This window comes from Rhea pennata, chromosome 2 (genome assembly GCF_028389875.1).
Source record: "Rhea pennata isolate bPtePen1 chromosome 2, bPtePen1.pri, whole genome shotgun sequence".
Classification (NCBI taxonomy): domain Eukaryota; kingdom Metazoa; phylum Chordata; class Aves; order Rheiformes; family Rheidae; genus Rhea; species Rhea pennata.
Window position 1 is genome coordinate 40246862 of NC_084664.1, and position 18833 is coordinate 40265694.

The following is an 18833-nucleotide window of genomic DNA, read 5'->3' on the forward strand; positions in this document are numbered from 1 at the left end:
AAATGCTTCTTTCCTTCCTCCTATCCTTTTTAACCTAAATTATTGCCTCCTGCTTTTCTACCTTCTTATGTTGTCTTTCAGGGTTATGAATGCACATATTAATGTAAACATAAAATTTCATTGAATTTAATGAGGGAAGATATAAAACAAAAAGAAGCCCAATAAATTATATGTATATAAATATATGCACATACCAGAAGACTTTGAAAAGCTGAAATGAGGATTCAGTATCTGAAGGAATAGATCCTCGCATTACTTTTACCATTTTGTAATATGAATTTCCAGTTGCTGCATGACAGAGCAGCATTCTCCGAATATTTTCCCAGCATCTCCCACTGATGGATATAAATACAGCTCAAATAAAAAGCTGCTTTTTGAGATACTAGTCTTATATCTACAAAGGTTAAAAGCTTAAGAGAGAGAGTGAGGTAGGTGGGAAATGTTAATTCAGATCTGAAGAACATAACTGCTTTACAAGCTTTATGGCATGTTGCCCTGAACTTAAAAAAAAGGAAAGAGAAAAAAAAGGAACAACCCCAATCCATAAATAATAGGGAGATATGAGACATTTTGGTCTTCATCATCAGGTGTCCAACATGATTCCTTATAAGCATTCCAATTTTTATTACATACTATTTATAAATGGTGGATACTTAATAGTAAAAATATTCCTGGCAAAGTCTTTCCTAAAACCAACCCGAATAAAATATAAAATGCAAAATGTTTAAGTTATTTCTTGGTTTATTGAGTGAAAATGGCACTTTACTTTCCTGCAACCCTAAAATTTTGATTCTGCAGTGCTTTCACGGGAAGTGCTGTGACACCAGAGAGGAGTCCACGGGTAATGAAAGGAAAGCGCTATCCATTTCAGCCGGGAATCTGCTTGAAAAAAACTGTTATGAAGTAACTAGATTAAGAGATTCTTTATATTACTGTTTTATCTTGAATTAGGAGCATATGTTTTGAAGGGACTCTCCTGGTTGTTCCTGCTCAGGTTCCCATCACAAAGCGACCCGAGAGCACGCAGGGATAACCCCTTTGAGATGAAAGTACAAAATCAGAAGCTGAGCTCCAACCACAAGTGGTATCAGTCTTTGGGACCAAGGCAGAGCTACCTGGATGTGCACCAACCCTCCTCCCCAGTCCCAGGTCTGCCGTTACTCTGCGTTAGCAAGCAGAGCAGCACGATACACGCAGCCGGCATTTGTCAACGCTTGTCTCTACTCCTTGGCCAGGATAAGAACAGGGAAAGCTGGAGCCCAAGAGGACAATGCAGGTTGCACACAAGGGATGCGCCTACAGGGCAAACCAGCATTTCTTATACAGAAATAAAGCTTGTGATAGGTAAAGTCAGCTCTTGGCAATCTCACAGACCAATCTGGGGAAAATTTGGAGGAAGAGTGTATTCCTTTGTCTTAACCCATCGATTGATACCTCCAATCTTCCTGTTGGGAGGATTGGTTTTATTTCCACCTAGGTCAGAATCCTTCTGATTTGTTACCTATCTGTCTCAACCTTTGTGAACTATAACATAACTAGACATTTAACTAACACAAAGGTTTTGTGTGATGGGTGAAATTTTAGACCTATTAATGCATTAAATGCAGTTTGGGCACATAAAAAAACTTCTACGGAAATGAAGAACATACATTTTCCTGAGAGATACTAATTGATCTATCCTCAACCAACTGCAATGCTTATTTCCCTGTACAGTTTTTGTAAAAGGCTAAAAGTGAAAGGCAAAATTGCTTAATATTATCCACAAAGTTAAGGAAGATTTCCTTGCTGGGAAATAGGACATGTTTTTCAGCAAGTCTCTTCTCGGATTCCACTGTTCTGCTAGGCAAAGCATCAGATGTCTGGCATGAAGTTGAGCCCTAAGGCACAATGTCCAGACAAGAAGTCATCAGACTCAGTAGCACTAACAGTTGTCTTGCTGAATTTCTTTTGGTGTTTAGGATAAGTCCTTTCTTTGATCTCTTTTCCTTTTCCTACACAAGTTTTTGCAGATTTTTAAAGCCAGAAGGGACCATTATGAACATTTATTTGGACTCCACATAAAACAGACTCTAGATTTTCATCCAACAATTTGACCAGGTTACCTGTAGCTGAGCTAGAGCAAACATCCCATATTGATCTGAAGACTTCTTGTGCTGGATCTTTCACCACATCTCTTGGTAATCTGTTTGACTAGATAAGTTTTGTTTGGGCTTTTCTTTCTTTTCTTTTTTTATGTATGACTAGCTTTTAGTTTCAACTTTATTGATTTCAGCCCCTAGTTAGTGCATCTCTTATGTCTCTGATTGCTTGCTTAAATATTGCTCTAGTGCCAAATGTGACAACCTCTGCCTATGCTTTGTTTAAAGGATTAAGTGTCAGATTTATTGTTTCAGGTCATGTGCCTATGAGCCACCTGTAAGCAGACTGGTGATTTCTCTCAATCGTATAGACCCCAACTCTATGAGGATATTCATCTTGCTAAAAGCTACGAACAGAATTCTTTCTTTCCGAAGAAAATTGTAAATTGTAAAAAAGAAAATTGCTAGAATATAGGGAAAAGGAGTTACAGCATAAAATTTTCCATGGATTAACTACTGCTAAGTAAAATGACATGCAGGTGACATTTCAAGCAACTCTAGGTTAGACAAGGTGCTTGTTTCTCCTCTGTGTTGCTGCCTTTTACTGGCAAGAGATTTTGTGGAAAGTCTTGAGGCTCTGAAGAATTGATAAAGAGTGTGAAAGTGGATGAAGGTATCTACTGATTTTCATAATTGTCCCACTTTAAAAAAAAGAAAAGCTAGATTAGGTTTGTCACAATAAAACTTTTCCTTAAAAAACAAAAGGTGCAGAATAAGCAACACAGCTTTTGAGAACTTGGGGGCATCCCAGTAATGAGAAACCACGAAGATACTAACTATCTAGTATATTTTGGTAGGATCTTCTTGTTACATATATTTAAAAAAACACACATGCACAAAGAAACACAACGTGCAATTGTCAGAGTCTGGATATACTAATCCTAGTACACATATGTGCCAGGTAAACTTAGAGACCTGAAGCCTCTCCACCTCCAGGAAGGAAATTGATACTGAAGTCCTTTGCAAATGCCTCTGTCTTATCATCACAAAATCCATCCTTCTGCATAACAGTTTACTAAAAGAGAAAGCATCAAATCACTGGAAAAGCTCAGAAGATGGCCAGGCCAGGCACAGGTTATGCTTTAGTCAAGCCCTCTCCTGACCCACAGGAAATTTTTTTTTTTTTTTTTTAGAAGTTTATCAAAGAACTGAGACTCTCAACGTAGAAAATCTTAAGTACGTTTAAAAGGGGGAAAAAAAAAGACATGTCTATGAGGAGAGTCTTTCATGTGTTCCCACCCTTAGGGAACAGACCTTTTTTTCTTTTTGACTAGTTTATTCCATGGCTTGGAGTGAAGCAGGTCTGAGGTTGCTGCTGTCCTGAAAAACCTGTCCTCTGATAAATGCTGCAAGGCATCAGAGGAATCTGACACTATTTTTGTTGTTCTTAAAAGAAATGTCCAAGGAAAGAGAGACAAAGCTCACCTTCGCCTTAGGATTTCCTACCGTATCTCCTAGAAAGAGAAAGGAAAAATCTACTTATTAATTAAAAAGAAAAAAATCCTGGGGCAGGAGCAAGCTTTGAGAGTTTTGCTCAGCGTCTTGAATGAATACATCTCTTTTTTTCTAAGTTATGGTTAGAGTCAAGAACTGAGATGAGTATTGTCTGACAGGTGAGAAGCATCTCTCAGTACAACTGCTCAAAGAATTGGGTCCTGCTTTGCTTTCATACCTGTCAGGTAAAAGATTATTATGAACTCAATTTTCTCCAGACAAATCTTTATGTCTACGGCACTGTGCACTGTAATACAAGCATACGTCAGCTTTAAATTCACTAACAATAATGCTACAGCATCTCCAAAATTTGCTCAGCTTTTGAGTAGGTTTTATAACTACACTGATCTCCGTGCCTCCCACCACCACCAGTAATAACTGAACCAGTTAAGGAAGGTCTCTGCAAACCAGTCACAGCAGTGATTAAGATATAGACACACGCATTTACTTGCCCTTTAAATAGAAGGCTTAATTGGCTATGTGGATAGCAGTTTCCTAATGGACAGAAATTAAACTCCATTTAATTCCTGAGCAGACACTTCCAATACGCAAGGTTTACCACACATGGGGGGGGGAGGGAGGGGGGAGGAGGAGGAGGAGAGAAAGAAGCCACACGCACAACTCTCTCTACCTCTGACAACCACCGCGGAAAAGCAACATGAGGACCAGAATGGCATGAGTGTGGCAGGTGTGAATTGACCTGCACTGGCAAAGCTGCGAGCTGGGAAACTTGCAAATCACATGGTTGTGCAATACTTGGCTCCAGTCAGTGCTATCATGTTCCTTATTAAAAAAATAAATAAAAAAAAAAATCTTAAAGACATGTACATCAAGTTAAGGGATTAACTGTCAAGTGACATTACTGAAACAGAGACAATATATTTCTTTATTGTTACTGAAATTCAGTTAAAAGTGAAGGAAGTGATAAAGAAAGTACTGTTTTGTAATGTATTTTACATAAGAACATAATATAGAAAGGGAAGTGCAATTAAATCTTAATGTGGACTTTTTTATTTTTAGTTTATCATCTGGTTTACATTTTGAGCCCCTTTGCAGCAGTAAATTATGCTGGCATTTCTTAGGGAATAACTGCCATGTTAATTTAGTTTAATAAAATAACTGACAGTGAAAAGGGGGAAAACAAGCAAGAAGAGACAGTGTTCCCCCCCCTTCTCCCCTCAACACACACATACACTCCTTATCTTTAGCTAAGTATTCAAATGCTTTCTATATGAATTGTCCGTGGTCCAACTCCGGCACCATGTAATAATACAATACATAACAACACAGTACAATACAATCTCGGATTTCTGTAGCGCCCTTCATGCAAGCATCCCAGGGTGCTTTACAATCATTATGAGTTAAAATTAAAACTGAAGCACATACAATTCCTAATAGAATCATTTTAAAAATGCTAAACAGAACAAATAACTTTTAAGTCTAGATTTAAAAGTCCCAACAGTCAGAGCTTTCCTTGCTTCAATTGGCAACGAGTTCCAAAGCTCGGGAGCAAAGCGTCTAAAGGCTCTCTCATGTTGTTTATACTTGTGCAGTACTCTACAGCCAACAATTTGCCAATAAGAAGAAAAAAGACTTATTTGCAGTCTTGCTTTAAGGAACACTGGAGGAGTGGCTTGTTAACCCTCTAATAAAGTTATGGAAAAATCAAGGGTCGCCCTAGGCCAGGAATTGCCTGACTGCGTTAAGAATTATGTGAGAAATAGGAGTGAATTCAGCATTTTGTAGTGTTGTATTACTTGACTGCCTCCAAACCCACTAACCATAAAGAAAAAAAAATCTTCTATTTATAGCAAAATATAAAATGAAGAACATCACAGCAAACCTTTAAAATACTAGTTATTTTATATACTCTTTTCAGGACCACCAAGATGGGCAACACAATAGCTGAGCAGTGCTCAGTTCTACAACATACGCCCATTTTAGAAGGAAAACGTATCAGAAGAAGATGTATTATGTTCCTTTCACTTCCCTACAACTTGAAAACCATATGATGCAGATAATCGTTCACATGACAGTTCTCAAAACTGCTGAGATATAATTCAAAGTGGTTAGCACAGAGAAAATAGGGAGGACAGTCACAGAAATACCACTGTTCCTTATAAAAGCACAGGTTTTTGTACTCCGTTCTCAGGAAAGCTTGGAGTAAGAAGGCTGCTTATATGCTATTTTCTCCTTACAGCTGACTTGGATGAGAGAGAGGGAAAAAGAAAAGAAAAGAAAAAGAGTAAGAAAGATAGGCTCAAATGAACACTCACACTGTCTGCCTATTGGACTTGTGTCCTCTGTCTCAGAAGCAGAAACACACGAGACCTCATGACAGTGCAGCTACTAGGGGATAATTTGACATGTTACAGAGTCCTCCAAAGTCAGAAATAGCATTTGAGAAACATGCTATACCCCTCCTTCTCTTCACAGTAAGTCCAGGCCCCGTCTTTTTTTCCAGGAGACAACTCTGATCTCATCAGGATATTTAATTCTAATGAAGAGGCAGGGAAAAAAAGAAAAGCTATAAATATTTCTCCTTTAGTAGGGTGTTGCCCACTAAGAAATTAGTTTTAGAATGATGCAGCTATAAGCACTGAGAATCTTTAGATACAAATAAAGAATACAAATCAGTGCCCAAAATATGAAGAAATTTGTTTAAGCTCAACTCACTGCCCTCGACTTAAACATGACATTATTGACATCAGTCAGCAGCAAAATTTAACTTGGAGGCCTTAATACAGAGCTTACACTGAATAAATAAATTCTGATAAGGCAACAGATAGAAGACAAAGCATCTGTAAGATTAATCATTAAATTTTTTTTAAAACCCATGGGTACAAATTTTCATAGTTAAACTGAAAACATTTTTTAAAAATTGAGATCCCATGTCAGCTCGTAAAGGCACAAGACTGAACACTCCTGAGCAACTAGGGAGGGGGTTGAAAAGGCCCTGCCTGCCAAAACTGCAGTCCAGGCCCTCAAGGACTTACTTCCCTGAAATAATTAATGACATCTTCAAAATCTAAAGTACAGTAACATCTAAAGTAGAAAAAGGAGCTGCATTCCTCACTGAGGTTATTAATTATTGGTGGAGGGGAGGAGAAGGAGGAGAGAAGGAAGGAAAAGAGAAGAGACTCGCAAGCAGCAAAGAAACCCGAGGACTTCACCTCAGGTCTAGACAGGTAGAATTAGAAGGGGAGGGCAGAAAACCCTTTCAGTTTTGCACAGAAGGATTTCAAAAATGCTCATAAAAAGTTTGTATTTTGGCAGCTTTTACTGGTGCGTTCCTTGCTTATTTACAGGTCTGGAAATTTAGTTTTAGTGAGCACAACTTTGCGTTTGGTTCCGATTTTGCGAGGGGGTGCGAAGGGCAGAGGAGTGTCCAGAACTACAGCTAGGAGACTGAGGAGGACTTTTTATTTTGCTGCTTATTTGGTGTGATGGCCAGGGATGTACAGGGTCAGGTAAAGTGAAAAACATTTCTCTTCCAAGCAAGCTTCCTTTCTGGCATCTCTGCGAGACAGTATTAATTCTGCAGGATATCTGCATAAAACAGCGTGCTAATTCAGGACAGGATATTTGAACAAAAAGGACAGTATTTGATATATATACAGTGCCTATGTCACAGGCAGTCAATCATTCATTACAGTACAAAAGTTTGATCAAAATATAGTCACAATAGCTATATTTAGTACAAGTGCCAAACTATTCAGATTCCAGTACGTAAAAAGCTCTTGCTGCGTGCAAACATTTTACAAAATGCATGCATGTGTCCCTCTAATTGGAAAAGGCCCTTCTCCCTGACCATCATGAGCTAAATTACATAAAAGACATTGCAGATATTGGGGTTAGGGAACAAATATCTTCAAAAATTTAAATAATAATATATAAAAGACCAAGTCCATATGTATCATAGGTTCTGGATATATTTATTCCTTGGAAATACTGTATTTCTATTACACACACACAAAAAAAGGCAACTAATCAACCCCCCAAAACATATACATATAACATCTCACAGCTTTGTATGTCAGACCTTGAACCTCTTATCAATAACATATTGGCTATCAGTAAGAGTTTGGCTAGGTACAAGCAGTTTCAAAGGATGAGGAGGGGAAAAAAAAAAAAAAAGGAGCAAAAAATCCCAAAACAAAAACCCTACACTTCACATTTTGGGATACTGTGAGGGAAGTGAAAGAATACTTTGCTTCGCAAGTGCTTTTATAGTGGTTTGATAAATTAAAAAATAAAAAAGTGATAAAAACCCAAGCCTGTTCGTGAATACCAAGCAAGATCTAAACAAAAAAAAAAAAAAAAAATCTTTTTATAGAAAAAGCTCAGGTGAGAAAATACCAGTTGGAAAGTCAGTGTTATTTGATCGCTGCCATATTATCAAAGCAATGCCCAGATACTAATTAATCTCTACAATCTCTTAGTTTTGGTAGAAGACTTGTTATATTCCTTTCACAGAAAAGGTTACAGGAATTCAAGGTAAGAGGTACATCTAAACATTCAGAAGCATATATTGAAAATTTTCCAGAATTATAGAGAGAATTTCAAGCCTTTTCTGAAGCAAACAGTCCATGTTGCTTTCCTCTTGCTATAAAAGTTTGTCTACATATATATGTGTGTGTGTGTGTGTGTGTGTGTGTGTGTGTGTGTGTGTGTGTACACATGCATAGAGACAGACAGAACAAGTCAATAGGGACAAAACAAAAAGCTTATTAATAGCAGACTAAATAGGGTCAGTAATTTTTCAGTTCTGTTAATTACAAAAGTAGCAAGAAACTGTTGCATTAGAAAACATAACAGAACAGTGAAACTGAAGTATGGAAATGCTAGAATTAAAAGTGAGAAGAAAAATGAAAGCAATAACATTAAATAAATACATGCAACAGGCTTGCCTGACTGATCACTTCAGAGTGACTCCCACCAGACTGAGGTAGAGTACAGAGTCTGAGCAAGGGGTTGGAAATAAGAATCAATGGTACAGAAAATTATTTACAACTCTTTGGAGAGTAAAGAGCCAAAACAGGAGGAAAATGAGATCTAGGCCATTCGTGAGATGCACCAATTTAATGGAATGCACAAGATGGCCCCAAATTAAGTCCTAGATTAAATTCCAAATCTCCTTCCCCATCAAAAGAGGTCTGGAGAGGAAACAGAAACGAAGAAAGCCTTGATCGTCAAACATGAGAAGTCTTTCACCCAGCACCTGCATAAGCTGCTAGCAATAAAAACTACAAACCCAAGGAAAAGTATGAAAATGCACCACAGCTCGTAATTCAGGAAAGGTTTGGCACTGCCATGGGAAATTTGTAGTGCCCTTTTATCTTGCCTGCTTGATCCCAAAATCTGAGAATAATTCAGAGCCATTTTATTTGCTCCAATCTGTCCTAAGGACTCCAATTCATACGTATGGGGATTTCCCGTGATGCAGGTTTATATAGTAAGTGGTAAACCTGGTCTTCTGGGGTGGCCACAGCATTCTCAGAGCGAGGCAATCAGTGACTTCAAAAGAGACCATGTATTCACCTCTCCTAATGACAGCAAGAGTCACAGAGGTTTTCTACAGAGAAAGGTATTAAGAGCTCATACCTGCTCATCCAAAGGTTTTCCAAAAAAAAAAAAAAAAAAAAAAAAAAAAATCCAGAAAATAAAACTGAAGTGGAAGATACACTTCAGTTACATACAGATACAGTTTGCATCTGCCTACATATTTTAGAGCCATTAAATATATCTGCACTATAAAAACAGCTTGTTTTTGCAGTATACAAAATATCAGTATTCTGAATAAATAAGAGCAATTTTTAAAGACATGAAATACAAGATTAACTAAGAAAATGCTGTAAATTCTAAGTTAGGATGACAAGTCTCAGTCTTCCATTCTTACATTTTGCATTGGAGATGCCACGCAAGTAGCAAAGCAGCTTAAATACTTTACAAGAAATCCTTCCATACTGATACAGAAGAGTATTGCTAATGACAGAGACAGAAAACGATAACTGCTCTCACGGCAACTTTGAATCATTCCTCCGTAGTTAATAAATTACATCCATAACAGCGTTAATAAGTTATGGTAAGGCGTTGCTGCATTAGTTTGCATTTCTGATGAAGCACTTTATATAGCATTACCTATGTCCATGAAAATACGTAACAGGAGAAACTACTCCTCTTTTCTCAAGAGGTCTAGTATTAACGTGTAGCCAAATTCTCTAAGGAAACAACATCTTCAGCCTTCTAACTTGACCTTGCTTCTGACCTCTGTTACGGGAGCACACCTCTATGGACCTCATAAACTTCAATATGTGTAACAAAACACAGACACTCTTAAATCAGTCTGCTTTGCATAGGAGCGATATGCCATTAGTTAGGTAAGTATAGGAAACATCCAGATCAATTTAGTCATGTGAAAAGGACACCGCCGGATCAACATGTTTAGGTACTGCAGGTCTCCTCTAAAGCTCTGCAGGTAAATGGGAATATTTAAGGGAGATGATGGGTTCTGGATCAACCACTCTGACAATGTTTTATTTTTTTCCCCCCAGAAGTCCAGACTAAATATACATATTTTAAACTTGATATGATTTGGTCTTTAAGGAAATAGACTCCAAAAAGGCAAACCCTGTTTAATTTTTTTGCAATCCTACTACCACAGTGCTGGTAAAGATAAAGAGATGACAAAAGTAATAATAATGCTTTAAACAACAGAAAGCATCACAGCTCTGAATATTTTCTTTTACAAATGCAAAAGTACAAAACAGTAAACAAATAGGACAAAATTAGAGTTCTGTAATCTCGGGTTTTGGTAATCTTAGGCATTATCATCAAGGACCATTAATATATTCTGTCCATTAAAATTTTTATAGTGATTAAATACCACTCTTTCTTTACCTAAAAGATGTAAGTACTTAACTGTTGCCAGTAACATGCTATTGTCTCTCCCTTTAAATTTTTTTTCTTTTTCTTGCTCTATCATTGCATCACATACATATATAAATGAGTCGCTACATGAAACACTATGCCCAAATATAAATCATGTATTCTATTTCTATAGAATTTGCTTACTTTCCATTGGTATCAAGTGAAAACTTGCATTTGTAGACCAAAAATGGAGAAAATCCCAAATTATCTGCAGCCTCCATGAGCCAGCAGTGCAAAAGTTCACATGCTTTTAGAGTATAGTATACAAGATAACTTTGCAGATATATTACTGGAATGGTTTGCAACCAGTGAAAATAATTTTGATTACTTCCACTTCAAAACTTCCTATATTGTAGCCACATCACTGTTTTTCCCCTATGAGTATTAGATTGTTTTCAGTGATGGGGAAACAGCCTGCTAATATATCTGCTAGAAAGACAGATGAAGAGAGAAAGGGTGATCCTGTGTAGATTAACTAAAAGTCCTTCGGAGACAAACACTCCAATATTTGTAGCAAGAGAAATAAAATCCCTATGAAAATAACTTAACTTCTTTAACTTCCTTCCCCCCTGCCCAAACCAGCATCACTTATTTGTGAGCTGAATTTCTACCTACACTGCACTGTAACAAAATGCATTTTAAAGTCTGAAATATGAAGCCCTGCCTCCCCCCCCCCCCCCCCCCGGCCCAGTATCATTGGACACTACTGCATAGAAAAATAAGTTGCTCCTTCACAGCAATTTACATCAATGACAAAAGAGACTACCACCAAAGCATAAGGAAAGCATCCGTTCAATATTTAGCAATGCATAATTTGAGAATTCATTTTTGTTTAGGTATATTTTGATTAGAACTAATAAATTGCTGATTTTCCTTTGGTTGTTTGCAACAACAACACATCATCCAAAGAGCTTTATTCTTTATTCTCCTCTCATATAACATGCCAAAGACTGTCTCATTTTATGAATTAGCATTTAAAACTACTGTAGGTTATCTAACAAGCATTCAGATTCAATAGTACTTTTGACAGCAGTAAGTAAAGAGCTTTTTAACATCTTGAACACATGTGCTTGAAAAAAGTAGTTACATCAAAGCAGTTCAAAGACTGAAGACAAAAACCAGTTAAAATCCAGTTTGCTATGAGACAATTTTAGCGTGGTGTAAACAATCTTTCACAACGCCCCTTGGGAAATGTTGTAAGACTACGTTCAAAACGAATCAGGCATATTTATAAAGATCATGAAGTGGTCAAAGGAATTTGCATTTTTGGCAGATTCACTCTACAGATACTACTTGCTGCAGTCTGTAGAAATCTCAAATCTCACATCAGTGTTGCCTATAGTGCTTTATTATTTATTACATGTTATGCTAAGTACCTGTGAAAGGGGACATTCCTTGGCCAATGAACTCTGGTTCATATCCTTCAGTAAGTCCTTCAGAGCATTTCTTACTGTTGTGTGAGACCATTGTTCAGGAGGCAAGTCTTCTAGTTTAGGGCAACTATTTGAAACACAGATTAGAAAAGGGATTATTACAAGATTGCATCCTGCTGCAGAACATTCCTTTAAGACAGACAGATTTCATTTTGCGCATCAAGCAGATGCATCTGGAGATTGCTCTCGGTCTCCTGATTGTTCCGATTAGTTAATTACTTTATACAACACATCTGCTGTATTGATGCATGAATTATACATCAGCTGCATGTGGCGACTATTTTTTCATGTTACTTCTACCTTCCTGCTCTGATGCGCTTGGTAAAACAATTTAAGGTGCAATGCTTTCTCACGACTGATCATGAAAAGCATTAATATATTTACCGTTTTTTCTTTTTTGTTGCTGTGAAATGTAAGAACCTAGACAGCAACAATAAGTGTGAGCAAGTCATTCTTTTACAAAATGCACACAGATGGTACTGTTCATGATATGCAAAAATATTTTTCTCTTAAGTAAACTTTATGTAAAATGCCTTCTTGTAATGCATCATTTAATTGACTAAAATGCAATATACTTTTAATGAGATATCCAAAGAAAATCTATGTATCAGAGCTATAAAAGTTTTCTGCAATAGCATGCTGTAAGTTAAAAAAGAATTACGGTAGCTAAAAAGGAATTTAGATCAGCCTTTGTACTTTGAGCATACAGCACGGGGGAATTAAATATGAACAATATTAACTAAGAGCAGACAAGTAACAGTTCACGTCCCAGAACTGGTATGCAACTTACCTGTGTAACTGGATTTTCAATGTGACCACATGATAAACATCTTGCAGCATGTCTGCTACTGTAGCATCAGGGGCATCCGTCACATAGGAGAGGGGAACTGGATTCCACTTTCCAACCTGGATTAGCCCTGGGGGTGGGGGTGGAGGTGGAGGGGAAGGTTTTGGGGTAGGGAGGTGGGGAAGGAAGAGGACAGGAAAAATTGGAAAAAAAAAGTAATTTACCTGTTAATTCTTAGCAGCAAAGAAAAAAATCTGATTTTAAGAATATTACCACCTTTGTTTCTAACCTCTTCCTTAAATTTATCGAGACAAAAGAGCCAACCCCCCACCCCAAATCCTCCACCCACACGCTACCAAGGACATTTTCCATCTACACTATGAAATTATACAAATGCATTACAGGAGAGATTTTTTTTAAATTATGTATAGAAGTATATTTTCTTAAGTTCTCATGAATTCAATAGGACATGATATAATAATTACCATTCTTCTTAATAAATTATAAAGGATTTTTGCAATGCGAGGATTGAGTACAAAAAAATTACTTATCAGTCTATAAAGCCATCAGGAACAAAATAAAAGAAACAGAGCTGGATATTCAGTCATAAATGCAAGTTGACTCTCAACAGTCCATCTGCTCAAATATGCTTTACACTTCCTTGTGGATCCTCAGTGGAGCAGATTATTAAGGTCAATAAGCATACTAATGATTCAGTTGAAGTCTTTTTTTCTAAAAAAAAAATACCTCAATATTCCCCATTAACAAAACGTGCACTAACTAAACAAAAATATATTAAAGGGGGGAAAAATAGAGACAGAAATGTGCAAGAACTTTAAGTGAAACATGCAACACATTCCTGAAATTCAGCCCCTCCTCCAAGACCCCGCAAACAAACAGAATTCACTGTACAATTTCAGAATCGTATTTACCTTTTGCTTGGGCAGCAGAGCTGTGAGAATATCCCAGTGATAGCAATGCCATTTCAATCAGTTGGTTGAAAAGCATATCCTTCCTCACCAACACAAATTCTGCATGCTCCTCCTTAGAATCATACTCAATGGCATTTTCATAATGTTCCACTACACAGAAAACTGGAAGCATACTTCCTATTTAAAAAAAAGAAAAAGAAAAAAAAAAAGAATTTAACACGTATTAATCTTAAGTTATAGTACTGTAGGTGGGTCTATAAAGCATTATGTAAATAAAACCTGTATGAACAGGCAGATGAGGCATCAAGAATCATCACAAATATTTGATAAACATATTCCCCGAGTCCTTTCCCCTCACCCTCCCCAAAATAGAGCGTTCTACAAAACATATATAAATCTACGAAAAGTATAAATGCAAATTTATCTTACTCGATCAGCTACAGATTAAAGATTTACCTGTCTATCGAAATAATAAGGTTGAGTGAAGAGAAGTTGATTCTCTCTGTCCTGCCCGAATTGCTGTGAGTAGCATGCAGTATGAGAACCTAAATACATACTGCAGATGTCTTCGGTGTGAGCCATTTTAGTACCATCTACATGATTTTGTTCGTTAACGTTCAAACTTTCGTAATTCTGCCAAAAATATTTAATTACCTTCAACATCAACAGCAGATCGCCTTGTGCGTTATACATTCACTCTAAAAAGAGTGCACAAGGAAACAAGGCAAAAGTTAACACAAATTCATGCTTCATTCATTGAGAGTCCTTGAGCACTACTTAATCTCACAGCTTTAAGAAACAAAATAATGATTTTTAATGCAGTGTTACTAAGCGTACCTGTACTTAGGGCCTTTTTGTTGCCACATGTACTTTACATTCGGCATTTTTGGTACTTTGTGCTATTTCGGTATGCCCGAAAGTAATTATTAATTTCTAATTTTATAATATCTTAAGACAAACAGTTCCCTATGATGCACGGAATTTTAAGCAAACAACTTTTTTTTTTTTCTCCTTTCTGACAACAGTCAAAAAATTAGCAAGTGACCCAAGCTGTTAAACAGAGAAAGTCTCTTCTAGCAATCAAATCTCTAGACTTTGTGAAAATCCCTCCCGGCCTCCCAGACAGCCACGTATGACAGGACGACCTCAGAACTGAAGTTTTAGGCCCTAATCCCGTCCCGCTGGCTTCAACGGCGCAGCTTAGGTATCTTAATGACGGAAAGCAAAAGGGTTAAAAGCAGATGTACAGAACTGTCTTATGGCAGCCTGCCAGAGGGGTATCATCTTCAGCATAAATGATGACAAGGGTTATTTTAACAGGGCACCCAGGAACTCCAATTAGTCCTACAATGTTAATGCCTCTATAACCACTGCCCTCTAGACTTACAGAAACCTTCTCACCTGTTCAAGGTGCGCAAGACATACTGTAGTTGAAAAGAGGATTTACTGGTGACAATAGATAAATGCTTTAAGACTGTGTCTTGATTTGTGCTCTAACATACAGCAAGAAATCACAATTAAAAAAAGAAAAAGATACCTTTTAAACATGTATATTTAAACTACATCTGTTCACCAGAGAGTCAATCTCTGGCAAACAAACCCCTTCAGGCTCGCTTGGAAAAGCTCACAAACTCACTCCAGTTTGCCCAATAGGCTCAGCATGAAAGACAAGACTAAAACCTTGCCAATATTTATGTAGTGCAGCAAGGAGTTTTTTTTTTCCTTGTTTTTTAAAACCTAAGATTGGTCAGGAAGGGAGAGAAGACCAAAGCAAAAACAGTACATGTAAACTGGTGATTTCTTCATTTGTTTTCATTAAGCTGTGGAGAGCTTTCCAAAATACACACACTCACTTCATCTGCAAAAAGGTTCCCCCTCCGCTCCAATCTCTCACAGTTCAGGTTTACCTACTACCGTCTGAGTGAAAGGGACTCAGAATTTTTCAACAGTCTCACTGTTAAATATTGGAAGATAAAGCACACACAAAGCTTCATTTTTATAAACTGTGCCTCCACATTCAAAAAATAGCTAAGGTGTATTTGTTTTCTTCCTTATCAGCGCCTATAAAAATTAGGTTATTATCGGACACAAAACTAACAACGCACAGGTGCTTCGTTTCGTGCCAGCATGCTTTCTGCCAGGTATACTGTCTCACAAGTTACAGCAGTCTGAAAAATGCAGTACTTTAACCAACACAGGAGCAAATTTTGATGCACAGCGTAGACATCAGAGGTGGATCCTGGCAGTGTGACATAGGTATCATCTGACTACAAATCAAGCTACTAAATCTTTTAGCAAACTGTCACTAGTGTCCTTCTGTTAATGTGAAAAATGTTATACAGGAGAACACAATCTCAGCTGGCTGATCACTCTTGCTAGTACTTGGCAAGACCTCCAAGTGCAGCAACTTCATAACCTTCTAGTATTAAAGGGGAGAGCATTGGTCAGTGCTCGCTGCTAAAAATACAACATGATTTAAACCTGAAGGCAGTGTTAGAGCTTTTGCTGAAGGTTTACGAGTCTATGTAAACAGCACGTCTGCCATAAGGAGCAGGGAAGTCTGTAGAATCCTTGTCTAAAACTGTCCTGGCATTAAAGTTTGCTGTGCAAATATCACATAATACCAGAGACAGCTGAAATCTCCTATTTAGGAATTTATGGAACTTATATGTTTGCAGGCGTCAGAAAGTCCTTTTTATATAGCCCCACTGCTTCAGTGTACAATATTAATGCACTCTGTTTGAAAAGCCGTAATAAATTATATTTTTAATGCTCTTACTCTTGCTTTCTTAAGATGCATACATTCTTGGCAAACAATCAATAAATAGGGTAATCATGAGCAGAGGCCAAAGAATTTGCTGAAGTGCTGTTTTTCCATTTTTAATAGATAAAGATCTAACAATACGGACTGCTGTGTCTGTTCATTTCAGGATCAATATATTCTTTGTTTTCGCCAAACCGAGGAAAAAAATAAATGATTGTACGATAAATGTTATGCATCAGACACAATGAAATTCCTCTGCCTTCTAACTTGATGCGTTTAATAGTCTTGGTTGCATTTTGCACTTTGCTTAGCAAATGCAAGAAAAATCTGGATTATAAACATATACCAATTATACTGAGGGCAGTAGAGGCTGTTTTAAAACAAATGCCAAATTACATACAGCATATTTTGATTTAAATTAACAAGCCTGCAGTATGCGGTCAATAAGACATATATTTTGATAAGCAAGATTTACAGATTATTGTTCACTAAAAGTATTTTTAATACAAACAAAAGGCATCTATATACAAACATCAGTAATTCTAAATGTGCCTTTTCCTTGTGTAAATGTCTAATTACAGCAAACCAGCCACTGAAAAATATGACACCCAAGTTGTTCATTGTTCAATAATGAATTGTACTTAAGAAAATAAACTGTGAAGATTGACATCATAAATGACTTTTCCAATGTGATACCTAAAGATTTACACTCTCTCCTTCAAACCAACTTACAACTGCTATGGAAATAGTGCTATCCCTTCCACGCTTGAACCATCATTAAGAGGAAAGGCGAGAATTTGTTTCGGGGGCTTGGTATTTACTCTTACATATTTTTGCGTTCCTCAGCCCAACACTTGCTTAAAGAATGAATTGATTATATTACTTGTATTTCAATGTAAGAATTTGCTTTAATCAGTACAGCTACCCTTTACCTTAACAAAAATCAGACTCCACCCTGTAAAGCAAGATGCTCCACCCAAGCATGAAGCTTACATTTCCCAAATGTGATTTATATCAGAGTTGGGAATATATAATATTTTAGAATGGAGATTTAATACTGAAATATAGATGAAGTAGAGTCTGAAAAAATATGTTTTCCCCCCATATATTATAACCAATAATTTCTCCAATGCAGAATTATCAAAAGTGTTACCTTTTCTAATATTAGTTTTCATCAGGTGTCCAGAGTGTTTTAAAGGCACTCCTTGCATTTTAGTTCCTGTACTTCCAAGTCTTCCTCTTCCTAATGGGCTCCCATTCTGTTCCAAGCGCGCAATTTTGGCTGGTGGACCCTTCGGATCGCTTACATTGTTAGACATTTCTGAATGTTCTTTCCCCTGAGTTGCCTCGTTCAAATGATCCATACTCAGTCCCGCCTCTAAAGATCACCTGCCATGATTCAAAAAAAAAAATATATGTTGTACACGTGTGCGCATATGTATACGTACACAGCCTGCACATGTACAGAGATATATATGTATAGTGAGCTCATAAAGAAGAACAAATAACTATTTTGTTAGTCAGAAGATTACTTTTTTTAAAAAGAAAAAAAAATCCTCCAAAATGACCTCATACCCCAATTTACAGAGAGATCACATCAAAATCGGGTAGACTTATTTTTAAAAGTCAATTAGAGTACCCCTATTAAAAAAAAATCTTCATAGTTTTTCTTGTAAGTCTGAGAGAAACTAAGACTAATATAAACGATGATGATTTTCAAGATATGTGCTTCAACACAGCTATTGTTACAAATCTAACAGAAAGGGTTGTTTATTAATCCTGGAGGCTTTTATTGCTAGGGGAAAAAAAAATAGTGGAACTAACCTCAATCTAGGTGGTAAAAGAATGGAAGCACACAATAGAGATTGTCAAAACTTTAGTTAAGGGAGCAACAGATTTGTTAGCAATGTGGAATATCATTCATTTACAATTTTTCCCCACTAAAAATAAAAGTTGGAACACAATTTAACATATAACTTGAGTATGCAGTAGCGGGAGGTGGTTGTTTTTGAATTTCTAAACTGATCTTATACAAAGAGTTTATCAACTTTTGTGAAGTTTGAGATATGCATAGGAAAATTTTAAGATGTTAAGCTTTAAACGTTAAATGCAGTACTATTTCTTCAATCAAAAAAAAAAAGAAAAGGCAGTATCTCACAAAACATAATGCCGAAGAATCACATTTTCTACAGTACTTTTGAAGCCCTTAAATATAAAGAAATCCTTCGTGATGCAAAGTTACATACTGACACAGCTATCTGAAACCAAGGGGGGGGGAGAAAAAGGAAGTAATTTCAAATGCAAATTAAGAAAAGATATATGTTAGCATGCTTATATTTCCCCTTTTATAAACTT

General features: G+C 36.8%; 1 protein-coding gene across 1 annotated transcript in view; it reads right to left on the reverse strand.

The window, feature by feature from the left end:
- Positions 1 to 17852, reverse strand: part of SATB1 (SATB homeobox 1) — a 70927-nt gene extending 53075 nt beyond the window's left edge. The window contains exons 1-4 of the mRNA XM_062567829.1: positions 17632 to 17852; positions 13715 to 13891; positions 12786 to 12912; positions 11939 to 12062 (exon numbers count right to left, since the gene is read on the reverse strand). Of these exons, the coding sequence (XP_062423813.1) occupies positions 11939 to 12062; positions 12786 to 12912; positions 13715 to 13891; positions 17632 to 17842 (639 nt within the window). The 5' untranslated portion in view covers positions 17843 to 17852. The remainder of the gene's footprint in view (positions 1 to 11938; positions 12063 to 12785; positions 12913 to 13714; positions 13892 to 17631) is intronic.
- Between the last annotated feature and the right edge of the window lie 981 nt (positions 17853 to 18833).